The following is a 17,271-nucleotide window of genomic DNA, read 5'->3' as shown; positions in this document are numbered from 1 at the left end:
CAGAGCCACGCCGCCTGTCACTGTGCCTTATTTTCGGGGGATGGTTTAAATGGCACAAACGCTTAGAAATCCTGCTGCAGCTTATTTCATGAGTATGTCTTATTTTCGGGGAAACGCGGTAAACCCCTCCCTGGGGGACGGACAACAGAAAAGTGGGTAAAAGGAGACATTGGAAGACATGACAAAGTAACAATAACTTATAAGTTATCAAGGGTGAGGGGTGTGGAGGGAGGGGGAAAAATGAGGTGCTGATGTCAGGGGCTCAAGTAGAAAGAAAATGTTTTGAGAATGATGATGGCAGCAGATGTACAAGTGTGCTTGATACAATGTATGTATGTATGGATTGTGATAAGAATTGTACGAGCCCCCAGTAAAATGATAAAAAAATAAATTGCCATGTTACACAAAGACACAATAGAGTTAGCTTTGAAATTTTATTGAAACCCAGGTTTATAGTATACCAATCTAATACATTATATTAAATGATTTCCAACCAGTATTTTTACCTGCTTTACATATTTCTAAGTATGAAAACTTTCTAATTTTTCATGATAACAAAAATGTTAGATACTTCTCCAACTGTTACTTCACTGTCATAATTGAAATAATAAGTTCAAATGCTGAAAATTTAAGACCTCAATTTTGTGGCCAGTTTAATATAGGAAAGAAAAAAAATTACAAAAAAAATTACATGGTTTAACTGTTTAAAACTGTTAATATTTACTGTGGTATTGGAATATGGTTTTTCAACATAACCATATGAATTTTTAATTAAAATGTTCAAGTATTTCCTATTGACCATGCTGAAAGTATAAAAATCTTCAGTTGGAATTAACCTATCTTGGATTAATAAAGAATAATCGTGGCACTTTAGATAAGACATTTAACCTATTGCATATCGTTAGTGTCTAAGGTACAGCCCGACCCAGAGAGCAGATTACTGGCAAGGACAACAGCACGGCTTCCTCTAAGGAGTGAGTCGTTTAGGATCACGGGGGAACATCGAGGTTTGACGGACATTGTGCAACCCCAAAAACAGCATCGTCACTCGTTCCAACCCTGCGGGAAATAAAAACAATCTTGAATTTTCTAAAAAAGAACCTCTCAGGTTCTTCCTTACAACAACCAAAATAAATAACATCATTGCTCTTCAAAATATTCTTTTCTGTTAGTAAGGAAATTGACTTCTATTCTGGAGAGTTTAATGACAACAAAAAGTTCAGGTAATCAAGGTAGAATGAGATATTATACAATTTATGATTTAAATAATAAGAAGCAAAATAAACCACTTCATAAAAATATTTTCAAATGCTACCAGATTCTAATTAAGTACCTCAGACCATCAGTGTAAGAGAATGTAAAAACATCCAAGGAACTTTATTCATGGAAGTATCCGAAAGTTGTTCAAATTTTACTTACAAGTAATATGGTGGCTCCTACCATACATGCTACAAAGCACATTATGATGCTAAATATTGTGAGTGTATCAGAGACTGAATTAAGATAAGGAACACACAAGAAACACAGCAGAACTATTAGATGACACATTTTGTGTGCATTTTGATTGATCTATTTCATGAAAATTTAAGGCTGACATCTCACACACAAAAAAGGGCAAGGTCACAATTTTTGTATAGTAACAACTTCTAATTTTAAAGATTTTAAAAAGTCTTATTTTCTCAAAACTTAATTATTAAAGATAGAAAATAGAACCTAAGATGCAAGGAAACAATTAGTTCAAGGCGCTAATGTACCATGCAAACACCAGTGTCCATGAACCTGAGACCAGATGAATTAGATGGTGCCTAGCTATTACTGCTGTCTGAAAAGTGTAGGTTTTGGATAAAATGGGGGAAAAATGTGGAACAACGCTCAAGTCATACGGGGACCTGTGGCGCCTATACCCCAATGAAGCAATTCCAACCTTAAAAACAAAACAAAACTCAAGTCATAACAAAACCCATGCACACTGGTCAGGTCCAAACTGGTAGGAAGCCTTGAGGCTATGGCCCTGAGGCACTCTTTAGCGCTCAGCAACTGTGGCTCAACTCTCAGGCACAGGAAACACAGGGAGGTATGTAATTAATCTGAGGTTTCAGATGTATCAGCTGACAATAATCAACAATAGGCATGTGTTCAAAAGGGCAGGATGTGCCCAGGGATAAACCTCAGAAAGGAAGGGATAGGAGACAAAGGACCAATGGAAATGGTGAACACAGGGAGGAAGTTGGATTGCAATCAATGTTATGAATCAAGACATATATGAATAGTAAACAAACGCTGGCAAAGTAGAAAAAAAAGGGTAACTTAAAAAAGACAGATGGAAATTTGAAATTTCCTTTTTTTTTGGTGTGTAGCTACAACAAGCATGCAAAACTGTTATAACCATTCCCGCTTCCTCATTCATCATTAAGGTTAAGATTTACATCCTCAAGTAATCATACAGGTTGGTAAAATATGCATGCAGGATACATCATTACCAAATATGAAAATTTGGCTCTAAATTTTTCATTGAAATTAAAACTATAATTCAAAATAGCATTGTTTGGAACAATAAAAGGCTGGTAACAACCTCATGTCCATTAGCAGAAAGCTGGCTATCACGATTAATGTGTACTCTTTCATTAGTCTATGTAGCTATAAAACATGAAAAAGCTTTTAATGTATTAATATGGAATGAGCTACAAAAATTTTAAGTGAAAGAAATCTGAGGTTCCAGATGTATTATCTGACAACTTGTATAAAAATACTAAAAAGATACAGATGTATGTGTATATATATTTTTTGCCTATGCAAAAGGCAGGCAGAAAACAATGATTTCCTGAGGGGAGGGGAATGCATATCCTACTAACTTTCAAATTTGAAATCCTGGATTTGTTTAGACTATATTGAGTTGATCCTCATTAGCTGCAGATTCTGTATTAGAAAATTTGCTTATATGCAGAACTTATTCTTGGTTATGGTCAGTCTTAAATATGTACCAGTGCAGAGAGGAAAACCATTCCCATAATTCTTCATACAAGTTTTTGTTATAGATATCTAAGAAATGAGTTGAAGAAACATTTATTCATTTTAAACGACATAAGCTGTAGAAGTGATCCTAAATGTCAGACAAATACTACTTTTCAACAAAAAATGTGCTGTAGAGAAGCCCAAATTAAAGCTTGAACTAGTTCAAGGTGAGCTAATTCAAGGGAGAGCCTCAATTTGGGCTTCTGTGAATGAGCTCAAGAATGCAGAGAAAGAGGGTTCCATTCTCTTAGAGAGTCGTTTCTAAACCCATCTGGGACAAGGGTGGCTAGAATTTTATTACAGTAATATTTTAATACCTAGGTTGGGAGTTCATTTGTCCCTTGGAAACAAAATATTCATGTTAGTCATTTACTTTAAAAAATTCTTTTTTAAAAATAACGATGTATAAATTACCAAGGGCACATGAGGGAGCGGGGAGAGAGGTGGGATGGGGAAAAAAAAGAGGACCTGATGCAAAGGGCTTAAGTGGAGAGCGGATGCTTTGAGAATGATTGGGGCAGGGAATGTATGGATGTGCTTTATACAATTGATGTATGTATATGTATGGAATGTGATAAGAGTTGTATGAGCCCCTAATAAATTGTTAAAAAAAATTCTTTAATCGTTTTATTAGGGGCTCATAGAACTCTTATCACAATCCATACATACATCAATTGTGTAAAGCACATTTGTACATTCATTGTCCTCATCATTCTCAAAACATTTGCTCTCCACGTAAGCACCTGGCATCAGGTCCTCTAAAAAAATTCTTATATTTCAAGTTTGTATTATACTTTTAACATTTAAGGTCTGATTTGTAAGCAGTGATAAAATACAAAATTTTCTTTTTGAATTCTAAATATGAACTAAAAAATTTAGTTCGAACTAATTAATTGTGCTGTCCATGAATCTTGGTAGAAACGAGTATGATGTAACAGTAAAGAGATATTACCAATCCCTCCACCAGCATGAGGAGGCGCTCCAAAGCGGAAGGAATCGATGTAAGCCTTAATTTTCTCTAAATCTAAAACAAAGAAACAAACAAATAAAAAACATGTTACATGTAAGTATAATTTCACTAAGAAAATTAATAATAACAAAACATAACTGTCATTTAAACAGCTATAAAACAATGATTGTTCACTGATGATAAAAAATTAACTTGTTTCTAAGCCTTAGAAATAAATAAATAAATAAATGCTATTTCTAGAATACTTTCTTAAATTTAAGTTGTTTACCAATTCCATGATGTAAGGCTCTCTCTGTTAGCAGCTGAGGGTCATGAATTCGTTGAGCTCCTGACAGTATTTCTTCCCCTCTCATAAACATATCGTAAGAGTTGGACTGTTTCTGCAGGAAAAATAAACAAAAGCCAATGCTGTCATCTTCAGTTACATATAGGTGGGAAAAATTTTCTTTTGCATGAAGCAAAAGTCCATTTTCTCCATAATCAAGGGTGAAAGTTGGTTTGTTCTATAAAGTAGGATTGAAGTAGAGGGTGGGTTGACTTCTTTTGCTCCCACGAGCCTTCACGTCCTCCCCACTCACTCACAAAAATCAGAGTATTATATCTAACTCCTAAGAAGTAGCGTCAAATCTTTAGTTCACTTTATCATCTGAAATGTTTTCAATGTGATGTTTCTTGGGTCATTTTTGGACTTCAAATTATCAACAGGTGTTGGACATTTTTAAGAGTTTGGAAACTTAAAACATTTTTAAAGGAAAGTAAATTGAAAGTCAATTCACCATTGCTTAACCTCTCTCCTATCAGGTGCCTGATGAGAGCAGCTTTAGCTTTCTTCTGCCGTATCTAGTAAAATGTCTGAGGCCGTCAAGTCATCCAACTCACAGTGACCCTAAAGAACCTAACAGAAACTGGGTTTCTGAGACGGCACGTCTTTATGGAAGCCGACAGTCACACCTTTCTCCCAGAGTGGCCAGTGGGTTCAAACCCCTGACCTTCTAGTTAGCAGTCGAGCACCTGATCACTGTACCACCAGTACCCTTACCCAACAAAATTGTTGTTTGTAAGGTGTGATTCCTAGGCAAGAAGGCTATTATTTGGGAACTCAGAAGAAGCACAATTCTGAGGCTACCCCCAGACTTGCAGATCAGGAATGTATCTTTAATAGTCCTTCAGGTGATGCTAAGGCACACTGCTTTCAGGGAGCCAAGAGCAAGTGGCAAGAGAAAACCATGTAAAGCAACAAGACGCCACCCAGATTATTAACTCCTAAGAGAGAATGTCAATTCCCAAGTCAAAGTCAATGATCAAATGATTTGCTAATGCAGCCTACAAATCAGGGATGGCCATTTATCAATCACATGATCCCCTTTTCTCATAAATCTTCAGAAAAATGACCCATGAAAATGATTTTTAACAAAGGTTTTCTGGACAAATTTGCTAGAACATTCAAATTTGACAACAGGATTGTGATGTATTGGCAGAAAGCAGTTAGAATGTATAGTATACTAAGTCCATTAAAACAGCAAATTATGAATGAAAATCATTATTCCACTATACAGTAACAACCTAATACATTTACATTTAGTTTACATCATTTAAATCCAAATCACTTACAGGGTCTCTTGGGTCAGGCATGGTATAGAAAGGTCTAACAGCCAAGGGATACTTGTCGAGAATATAAAAATCTGTATCATACTAGAAAAAGAACAAATGCAATTAAAATAGACTTTTAAAAAGGATTAAAAGAAAAGGATAATGCAAGAAGACAATTAACACTTTGGTCATTAATGTTCTTGCATTTTTCATACATAAATTTTTTTGTTCTTCAAAATCACTGCAATTACACTATAAAAAATTTGAATACCCTATTTTCATTTTTATAATTTACGAGGGGGTATCCCCCCAAAACTGGAATTATGCTGAGTGGAATGGAGCTTTCTTAGTACACATTTCCCCCCACAAGGTGAGTATCCAGCAACTCGCTCTGCATTAGTGAACTCCGTAGCACTGCCTAGGAAGATTCTGGTCACAGTGAATTTTTTGATAAAAGATGTTTGCTTGAACCTTGTTTTTTGTGATGGCTGATTCAAAACAGCATGTGGAGGTGAAATTTTGTTTCCTGCTTGGGAAAAATGCAGCAGAAACCTGTAATATTGAACACACCTTACAAGGACAGTGCTATGGGAAAACTTCAAGTGTACAAAGGTGAAATGTCGATTGATGACGAACCTCGTACTGGATGGCCATCAACTTCCAGAATGGATGAAAAGATCAACCTGTGGTGCATTTGGAGTTGACTCCAACAGGTTAGACTGTTAACCAAGCTTTCTATTTAGAGCAGTGGTTCTCAAACTGTGGGTTGCGAACCCTTTGGGGGTCAAATGACCCATTCACAGGGTCGCCTGATTCATAACAGAAGCAAAATTACAGTTATGAAGTAGCAATGAAAATAATTTTATGCTGGAGAGCAAATGCCTTGAGAATGATTGGGGCAGGGAATGTATGGATGTGCTTTATACAATTGATGTATGTATATGTATGGATTGTGGTAAGAGTTGTATGAGTCCCTAATAAAATGTAAAAGAAGAAAAGAGAAAAAAATGATTAGGGCAAAGACTGTACAGATGTGCTTTATACAATTGATGTATGTATATGTATGAACTGTGAAAAGAATTGTATGAGCCCCAATAAATTGTTAAAAAAAAAAAAAAGAAAAGAATTTTATGCTAAGAGATCACCACAACATGGGGGACTGATTTAAAGGGTCGCAAGATAAGGAAAACTGAGAACAACTGGTTTTGAGGTTCTGAAAAGATTGCAAAACAGTGTGTCACAAAAGGCCTGATTTGTGACAGACAGGATTTTGCCACCACAAAAATGCAAGCTGCTCAGGCAATCATCTCAGTGTGCCAGTTTTGGACAAAAAACAGCATGCCTCTATTGCTCCACACACCTTACTCTCCTGACTTCACTTTGTGTGACTTCTTTTTGTTTCCACAAATGCAGAGGGATGTGAAAGGACAGAGATTTGATGCTGGCGAAGAGGTGAAGAAAAAAAGGAGGGAGGTGCTGTCAGCCATCCAAACAGATGAGTTTGAAAAAAGTTTCCTAGAATGGAATTGCAGATTTGACAAACGTATTAAGTGTAATGGAGAGTACTTTGAAGGTGATACGGTTGTTTTGTTAAAAAATTTAAATACATAGCATTGGGGGGGAATTCGGATTTTATTGGGTATCCCCCTCGTATTTTTCTTTTCCTGTTTTAAGTAATATATGTACCCTAAAGCATTCTGCCAAAATGCCATTATTCTAATACCTAATTGATAGGAGCTCTTTAAGTATTTAGAGTGCAAAATTTGTTTTCCTATCTTTTGGACATGTAAGCTTTATTTAATTTCTCTCCCATCATAGATTATGCAAGGCATTTTTGATTTAAAATTTTTTCCACTTTGCTATTTCTGGCTTACTTAATATTTGATATGCATTTTGTAAATATTTTGTTCACTCATTCAAATCCCTTTGGGTTTAAATAAACTTATCTATTATCTATAATTAATTTTGAGAAGAAATGACACCTCTTACAATATGCATAACCCAAAAGTCTGCTACATTTTCCCAATAATTAAAGAAAAAATTTAAGTATCTAAATAAAGTTCAGTAGTTTTTTCCACTGAAACAATGGAAAGAAATAGAAAACATTAACAGATGACTATAAAAGTTTTGTTAGAAAGAATATGATGTGACATTCCAAAAGGACTGCAGAAATCAGGCCAGGAGAGTTACTGCAGAAATCAGCTCAAGAGGGAAAATCAACACTGCTGGCTCGCAGGAGGAGTATCATAAAGACAAGTAGGCACAGATCCACAAGGTTTGAGGGGCTGGGGGCTTTTGACTTAACTCTGTGGAGGCTGTCTAGGGTTTGACTTTAGCCCCATCATTGTCTCAGCTGGAGCCGGGAACATTTGGAGCTGGCACAGGGGCTTAATCTCAACATAGCCACAGTTTGCCGCTGCCTCAGGGCAGGGATTAAACCCTTGCAGCCCCAAGGGCAGGGATGGATCAGGGCTCAGCTATAGTGTTACTTTTGTTTCTCTCTATATATAAATACAGGCACTGTCTTAGTGGGCATAGTTTTAATTTTTTTTCTTCTTCTCTTTCTCTTCCCTGTTCTCTCACACTCCACTGTCAACCTCCAGACAGTGTCATCTCCAGACCGTCCCTTAGCCTAGGGCGTTTACATCTGCCCCCCCACCCAGTTAGGTGAGCTCCACCCTGTGTAGCATAGCCAGAGGCTGGGGAAAGCCCAGCCAACCTCCACCAGGGATAATACGCCCAATTTATTACCAGGGAATTCCTGCTTGTGTGGCTAGGGGAGCTATTTTCATCTGTTGTCTCACATGACTGAAGGAACTTCCTCCCGCCTACCTTAGAGCCTCACATGGCCTAAGGCAGCTCGGCCAACACTTGTCAACATTCCAAGCTGCTGCAGGAACTTCTGCCAAACTTCTAGTGATCTACATGGCCAGGGAAATTCTTTCCACGATTCACAGTGTTCTACACCAAAGCAAGCAACCCACCAACCTTCTGGGGCAATCCCCTTGAGAGTGAAACCACAGGAGGATAAAGTGGCAGGCAAATTCCATAGTGAAATTAGTTGTAGAGAGCTCGAAGAATCATTCCTATGAGTCTCCCAGAGATAGCCAGTGCTCTTCGACTCCATGGAAAATGGCAACTGGCTGCTCTACAACAACGCCACACAAACAGCCATCAGCCACAACGACCTCAACGAAAAAACAGGAGAAACAAAAGGCAATGGCAGAAGATGTCCTAAACTTAATGCCATGCATAGAAGAAACAGACATTCAGCTGCCACATAAAGAAATTTTGAGAAAGCTCCTTGGAGTCATATAGAATATGAGGCAAACAATACAGAAAAAGGATGAAATGATAGAGGAGATTAAAGTCCATACACCAAAGGGAAATACAAGAGCTTAGGGAGGAGATAACAAAAAACCAGCAGCAGACTCACGGACCTTGAGAAATTGACTGGAGGAAGCAGAGAACTGCACCAGTGACTTTGAGGACAGTCAAGTAGACTTTAACCAACGCGAACAAAAATCTAATATGATCATCAGAGAAGCTGAAGATAATCTAAGAGCTATGTGTGATGCTATGAAGAAAACCAGCATTAGAATTATTGGATTACCAGAGGAAGACACAACAAAGAAGTCATCTGCAACAATAGTGAGGGAATTATTGGAGGAAAACTTCCCCAGCTTAATGATTGAGAACCAGGCAACCATTTAGGAGGTTGAAAGAACACCAGCTAGACTGAATCCCAAGAAGTCACTAAGGCACATAATAGTTAAACTATCCAATTTTGAGGAAAAGGAGAAAATCATGATAGCAGCTAGGAAAAACAAGCAATCATATATAAAGGTTCCCAAATAAGAATATGCTCAGACCTATCAGAGAAACTATGAAGAAGAGGAGAGAGTGAGAAACATATTGCAAAAATTGAAAGAAAACAACACAAACCAAAGAATCCTCTACCTAGCCAAATTATCAATCAAGATAGATGGAGAAGAGTCTTCCCAGACAAGGTAAAACTCAAAGAATACCTTAGAAGAAACCCAGCCCTACAAAAGATCCTTGCTGACCCAGTAAGGGCAGAAGAACAACACTCACCAAGCATAAATAAGAAACCGCCACCCAGAACAACCTCACCCAGAGGGCAACAAAGAGAAAACAGATTCCAAGATTGCATTTTCTTAGGGATGGCAAGAAGTCGAAAACTATCCACCCACACACATACATGCACAACACACTAATAAGAAAGGAAGGTAGGAAAACACCCAACACAAAAGGTATAAGATGACATCACACTGGCTTGGAAAACACAAGAAGACATCAATCTGCTGTCTACCAGATACACATCTCAGGGTTACAGACAAAAATAGGCTGTGAATCAAAGGCTGGAGTAAGGCATAGCAACAAACAGCGATCCAAAATAAGCAGAGGTTGCAATCCTACTCTTGGATTAAATTGACCTCAAAGTGAAAACCATAGAAAGATAGAGGGACACGATATAAAGCTCAAGGGAACAGTAGACAAAGAACCATTAAGCATTGTAAATATAAATTCCCTGAATGAGAGACCCGCTGAATACGTCAACAAACACTCCAAAAGATGAAAAAAGAAATCATAGCCTCAATAATTATAATGGGTAACTTCAATACACCACTGTCTAAGAAATATAGATCATAGGGAAAGAAACTCAACAAGGAGGCTAGAGATCTAAACACCACAATTACAGAGCTTTTCATCCAAATACAAAAATATTTACATTCTTTTCAAGCCTACATGGCACATATTCGAACATAGACCACATGCTGGGACATACAGCCAATCTACATGAATTTAAGCACATTGATATCATACAGATCTCTCTCTGACCACTGTGCCATAAGGCAGGAAATCAACAAAAGGAAGACAAAGAAAACAAGCCCAAACAATTGGAGGATGAATAACGCTCTATTGCAAAAGGGGCACGTACTGGCACAGAACAGAGATGAAATTAGGAAATTTCTAGAAACCAACGAGAACAAGAACACCATGTACCAAAACTTATGGGACACAGCAAAGCAGTTATCAGAGGAAGGTTCATAGCAATACATGCACACCTGAAAAATGAAGAAAGGCTCATGATTCATATGCTAGCACAAAATTTATAATAACTAAAGCAGAGTCAGCAGGACAATCCTACTAATAGCAAAAGAGAAGAAATACCGTATATACTCGAATATAAGCCAACCCGAATATAAGCTGAGGTACCTAATTATTACCTGGGTAACCAGAAAAACTGATTAACTCGAATATAAGCCTAGGCTGGGAAATGCAGGATGTGAAGTAACACAGAGACCAGAGGGGAGAGACAGAGCGCAGCCAGACACATCCTTATCAGTTCAGCTGCCAGCATGGGTGAATCACTACGGGTGTGTCTGTGAATTGGAGCTGTCCACGTCATAGGATGGTTCTGATTGGTTAGATGTGAGTAAACAAACATTCAAAGCCCTACAGTGTCAGAGGGGCTTTGAATGAACAGCGGTGGAACGGCAATCACCCGCGAGATGTTACACCTTCGCTAGGGTACCACTGACCCATGTATAAGCTAAACCCCAGTTTTTCAGCACATTTTTTTGTGCTGAAAAACTCAGCTTAACACAAGTATATACGGTAATTAATATCAGGGCTGAGATTCAGGAGGGAAAATAAGAAAACTATGAAAAATTAATGCTGCTAAAAGTTGGTTCTTTGAAAGGATAAACTGAATCAACAGACCGCTGGCAAACCTAACCAAAGAAAGGAGGGAACAAATTTCAATAGCAAGAATGAGGGATGAAAGAGGGGACATTACAACAGACGCTAATGAAATCAAAAGGACAATTACACAGTACTACGAAGGATTGTACTCCAATAAATTGAACAACTTGGAAGACATGGACAAATTCTTGGAAAACAATTCCTCCCTAGACTATCCCCAAAGGATGTCAAGAATCTCAACTGACCCATAGAAATATAAGACATAGACAAGGTTATCAAGGGATTACCAACAAAAAAAATCCCCTGGACCAGATGGCTTCACAGAATTCTACCAAGCATTTAGGGAAGAACTAACACCAATCCTACACAGACTCTTCCAGAAGACAGAAAAAGATGGCAAACTGCAGAACTCCTTCTATGAAGCTAGTATAACTCGGATACCAAAACCTGGCAAGCATCCCACAAAAACTACAGACCAATATCTCTGATGAATATCAGTGCAAAAATGTTTAACAAAATACTGGCCAATAGAATACAAAAGTATGTAACATAAATAATTCACCTTTACCAAATGGGATTCATACCAGGGATGCAGGGATAGTTCAACATACGAAAGACCATTAGTATCATTCGCAGCATTGACATGAAAAACTATAAGAACCATATGATAATGTTGATAGATGCAGAAAAAGCAACCGACAACATCCAACACCAATTCCTGTTTAAGACACTTGAGAAGATAGGAATGGAAGGAAAATTCCTCAAGACAATACCAGCTATATATGAAAAGCCAACAGCAATGTAGTAGTCAATGGAGAAAAGATGAACACAATCCCACTGAAAAAGGGGACCAGACAAGGATGCCCTTGTCCCACTCTTATGTAACATCATATTGGAGGTTTTAGCTAACAGTAGAAGGCAAAGAAAAGACATCAAAGGTATTCGTCTGGGGGAGGAAGAGCTGAAACTATCGTTATTTTCAGATGATATAAATTTATATATGGAAAACCCCAAAAGCTCCACAAAGGGGAGTATTCGAAGTAATAGACGTGTTTGGCAGAGTGGCATGATACAAGATTAACAAACAGAAGTCTGTTGGACTGCTATACACATCGGATAAGACCACAGAAAAGGAGATCGAAAAGGTGGCACCCTTCACAATAGTCAAGTGCAAATTGAAATATCTACGGATATACCTGACTAAAAGAACAAAAGACCTATATGAGGAAAACTACAGAACACTATTACAAGAAACCAAGAGTGACCTCAACAACTGAAAGAATATCCCATGCTTGTGGATTGGAAGGCTCAATATGGTAAACATGTCAGTTCTGTCCAAGGCACTATATAAGTTTCATGCAATCCCGATACAATTACCCTCATCTTTCTTCAAAGAAATGGAAAAACTGATTACCAACTTCATATGGAGAGGGAAGAAGCCCAGAAATAGCAGAGAACTCAAGAAGAAGGACACAGTGGGAGGGCTTGCTTTACCTGACTTTAGCACTAATTATACAGCCACAGTTGTCAAAACTGCATGGTATTGGTATAATGACAGTTACTCAGACCAATGAAAAAGAACTGAAAACCCAGAAATAAAATCATCTGCACACAGACAACTGATCTTTAATAAACACCAAAATAAGATCCAATGGGAAGCAGATGTCCTCTTCAACAAGTGGCGCTGGAAAAAATGGATATCTACCTGCAGAAAAATGAAGCAAGGCTCTTACCTTACTCCATGCACAAGAATAAACTCAAGGTGGATCACAGACAAGATGGTCCAAGCTATTAGGGCCATCAATGAGGGAATTGGGACCAACTTGAGAACTTTGGCACAGGGAATACACAGGCTATCAGAAATAGGGAAGGACACAAACACAGAGGAGGCAAATTGACAAGTGGGATATACTGAAGATAAAACATCTGTGTATATCGATAAGAATTCACCAAGAGAGTAATAAGAGAGTCCATGTACTGGGAAAACATCTTTAGCAATGACACATCAGACAAAGGCCTTATTACTAAAATTTACAATACTCTGTTAGCTTCCAAAAAGACTAAATACCCACTGAGGAGGTGGGCAAAGGACCTGAACAGAAGTTTCAGAGGGGCAGAAATCCGAATGGCCAATAAACATATGAGAAAATGTTCTCGATCTTTAGCCATAAGAGAAATGCAAATTAAAACAACAATGAGATACGACCTAACACCCTCAAAGATAGCCCAATTGAAAAAATTGGAAAGCGACAAGTGTTGGAGGGGCTGTGGGGAGACAGGAACTTTCATCCACTGCTGGTGGACCTGTAAGCATGTAACAGCCACTATGAAAATCGATCTGGCAATTTCTAAATCAGATGGAAATTGAGCTACCATACAACCCAGCGATCCCCCTCCTGGGCATATACCCAGAAGAGGCAATACACAAACCATGGTCAGATATCTGTGCTCCAATGTTCATTGCGGCACAGTTCACAATTGCAAGGAGTTGGAAACAACCTAAATTTCTATCAATTGTCGAGTGGATTAAGAAACTGTGGTATATACATACAATGGAGCACTACCCATCGCTAAAAAGTAGTGAATGAATGCATGAAGCATATCGCCACATGGGAAGAACTGGAGGAAATCATGCGAAGTAAGCCAAGCACAAAAGGACAAGTACAACACGAGTCTGCTGAGCTAAGCTTAAAAAAAAAAATCAAAAGGGGCATAGGGAAAAATTTACTGCATATAAACATTCCTGGGGTGAAGACCAGGTAGCATCAGAGGGGCCAGACCAAATCCAGGGATTCATATGGTAGCCAACTAAAGGTGGGGGAGGGGGGAAAGGTAAAAAAGAAAAAAGACATAGGTAGCAGGGAAACTGGGCACTAACCCACCCAAGGGGAAGGTATTGTTTATATCTCCACAGGGAATGTGGGAGCAGACTTCAACCAGGTGCTCCAAGATGTAAATGCAACATGCCAGCATGGAGTAGGGAACCAGTGGAGAGGTCTGAGGGGATGACCCCAATTCCAACTACATGGACAGCTGCCTCTTCCCCCAGAAGAATTTATTTCAGAGAACAGTACTGAAGCTGCAGCTCAGGGAGAGGGACATATCTGATCAGATCACACGGGAGCAAATGAAAGGGGGAGGAAGAGAGAGTGGAACACATCCTGACCCACCAAGCCTTTAAGACGATATTCCTGCTCAGAGCAGCCAATCCACACAGAAGACCATATGGCTGGCCCCACTCTGAGACACGACATCCCCCACTGAGGACAACACTGAGCCTAGAGAAGATATCACAGGAGACACAGTGTGGGAATTGCGCCTGATCTGATCACACCACACCGAGGCAAAATACTAAGAGCGTGCAACAGAGCAGCAAGGGGAACAGAGCAATGAAGTTTCCAGGGAATACCAAAAATAGACTTTGTGCCCAGGGCTTGGCACCCCATCAGACTTGACTGAAACACTCCCAAAGGCCAACAAGCAGTCCTTGAACTAACTACAAGCTTTTCTTTTTTGTTATTGTGTTGTTTTGGTTTTATTTGTCATTGGCTTTTAGTTGTTTTTTTGTTTTCTTTTGTAGCTTGGTTTTCCTCTGTCTTGTTTTTGTGCATGTTATTATCTCCACAGGTCTGTCTAGATAAGATAGGCTGGATGAACAATCTGGATGAGAAAACAATGGGACTGACAGTTCCGGGGGGACATGGGAGGGGGTAAAGGAAGTGGTGTTAACAAACCCAGGGACAAGGGAACAAGTGATCCAAATCTGTGGTAAGGAAGGTGTAGGAGGCCCGGCAGGGATTGATCAAGAGTAATGTAACCGAGAAGAATTACTGTAACCCAAATGAAGGCTAAGCATGATAGTGGGACAGGAAGAAAATAGAGGAAAGAGCTAAAAGGCAAAGGGCATGTATAGAAGTCTAAATAAAGGCATGTACATATGAAAATATATTTAGATACGAGGATGGGGAAATAGATTTATGTGCATATATTTATAGATTTAGTATTTAGGTAGCAGGTGAACATTGGTCCTCAACTCAAGTATTCCCTCAATGGAAGAATACTTTGTTCTATTACACTGGCATTCCATGATGCTCACCTTCCTGACATGATCGCTAAAGACAAAGTGGGTGCATAAGAAAATGTGGTGAAGAAAGCTGATGGAGACCAGCTATCAAAAGATATATAGTCTAGGGTTTTAAAGGCTTGAAGGTAAATAATTGGCCATCTAGCTCAGAAGAAACAAAGCCCACATGGAAGCAGTACACCAGCCTGTGTGATCACGAGGTGTAGAAGGGATCGGGTATCAGGCATCAAAGAACAAAAAAATCCTATCATTGTGAATGAGGGGGAGGGGAGTGCAGAGTGGGGACCCAAAACCCATGTGTAGGCAACTGGACATCCCCTTACAGAAGGGTTACGGGGAAGGGATGAGCCGGTCAGGGTGCCGTGTAGCAAGGATGAAACATACAACTTTCCTCTAGTTCCTAAATGCCACCCCTCCCCCACTATCATGATCCCAATTCTACCTTACAAATACGGCTAGACCAGAGGATGCACATTGGTACACATAGGAACTGGAAACAGGGAATCCAGGGAGGATGATCCCTTCACGACCAGTGGTGTGAATGGCAATACTGGGAGTGTGGGGTAACAAGGGGGAACCGATTCCAAGGATCTACATACAACCTCCTCCCTGGGGGATGGACAGCAGAGAAGAGGGTGTGGGAGACATCGGACAGTGTAAGATATGACAAAATAATAATTTATAAATGATCAGGGTTTCATGAGGGAGGGGGCAGCGGAGAGGGAGGGGGAAAAATGAGGAGCTGATGCCAAGGGCTTACGTGAAGAGCAAATGTTTTGAGAATGATGAGGGTAACGAATGTAGTAATGTACTTTATACAACTGGTGTATGTATGGATTTTGATAAGGGTTGCATGAGCTCCTAATAAAATGATTAAAAAAACAAAAAAAAGAATCTGATATTACCAAGATTTAATTCAAAATAAATGAATAACATATCAACTTTTTGCTGTTAAACACTTTTTTCTAAACCTAGTGATTAGATTTAACAGGCTTTAAAGCTATGCTCAGTCAGTTTTGAAGTTTTGCGTGCAGCCAGCAGGAGGAGCTCAGGCAATGTTTTCTTTACACAATTGCTAAAGACCACAGCAAATTTGTTTTTGTTATATTCTGAGTTTAAGGAATTGGAATGGGAAGTAGTTTTCACCTAGGAAAGAAAAGAAGTGCATTCTTTCCTCCTTCAGGCTTCTTAGGAGAGACAATTATAGTTTCAAATCATTTTGAGGTCCCTTTTAGCTAATTTGAACTAGGAATCACTTCTATTTTATTTTTCAGGATAAATATCCACAATCTTGTTATTTTAGTTTTTAAACTAAAAGATCATTTTATTGGGGGCTTTTCCAGCTCTTATAACAATCCATACATCAATTGTATCAAGCATAATATTTTCTAAACAGTTACTTTCTACTTGCCCCCTTGGTGTCAGCTCTTTCCCTGCCTTCCCACCTCCCACCCTCATGGCCCCTTGATAAATTAGAAATTATTATTATTTTCATATCTTACACTGATCCCATTGTCTCCCACCCCCCATGGTTTCTGTTGTTATAGTAGCCCTGGGGGTGTGGCGTGGTTATGTGTAGAGCACTGCAATTGGTTCTCCCTTCCTCCCCTCTTCCCACCTTCCCCTTATCTTCCTGGTATCCCTACTCCCATTCCAGTTCCTGGATTCCATGTGTAAGAGCTCTTATCTCTTATCTGCACCTGTGTATGTGCTCTGGTCTAGCCAGCAGTGAAAGGCAGGCCGGGGGTCATGATAGGGGGGGGGGGGGAAATGAGGAAGCCCCAAGGAACCAGAGAAATACTGTGCTATACTGCACTCTGGTTGCCCCACCCCTTCCCTGTGACCCTTCTGTGAGGGGATGTCCCCTTGTCTACAGATGGGTTTT

General features: G+C 39.2%; 1 protein-coding gene across 1 annotated transcript in view; it reads right to left on the bottom strand.

Annotated features, from left to right (window-relative positions):
• Window positions 1–465: 465 nt before the first annotated feature.
• The window catches only part of DARS1 (aspartyl-tRNA synthetase 1), an 83,447-nt gene continuing 66,641 nt past the window's right edge, over window positions 466–17,271 (bottom strand). The window contains exons 13-16 of the mRNA XM_075530025.1: window positions 5,594–5,674; window positions 4,251–4,362; window positions 3,965–4,036; window positions 466–1,059 (exon numbers count right to left, since the gene is read on the bottom strand). Coding sequence (XP_075386140.1) covers window positions 968–1,059; window positions 3,965–4,036; window positions 4,251–4,362; window positions 5,594–5,674 — 357 coding nt within the window. The 3' untranslated portion in view covers window positions 466–967. The remainder of the gene's footprint in view (window positions 1,060–3,964; window positions 4,037–4,250; window positions 4,363–5,593; window positions 5,675–17,271) is intronic.

The sequence above is a fragment of the Tenrec ecaudatus genome, chromosome 13 (assembly GCF_050624435.1).
Source record: "Tenrec ecaudatus isolate mTenEca1 chromosome 13, mTenEca1.hap1, whole genome shotgun sequence".
Classification (NCBI taxonomy): Eukaryota; Metazoa; Chordata; class Mammalia; order Afrosoricida; family Tenrecidae; genus Tenrec; species Tenrec ecaudatus.
This window is presented reverse-complemented; position numbering and strand designations above follow the sequence as displayed.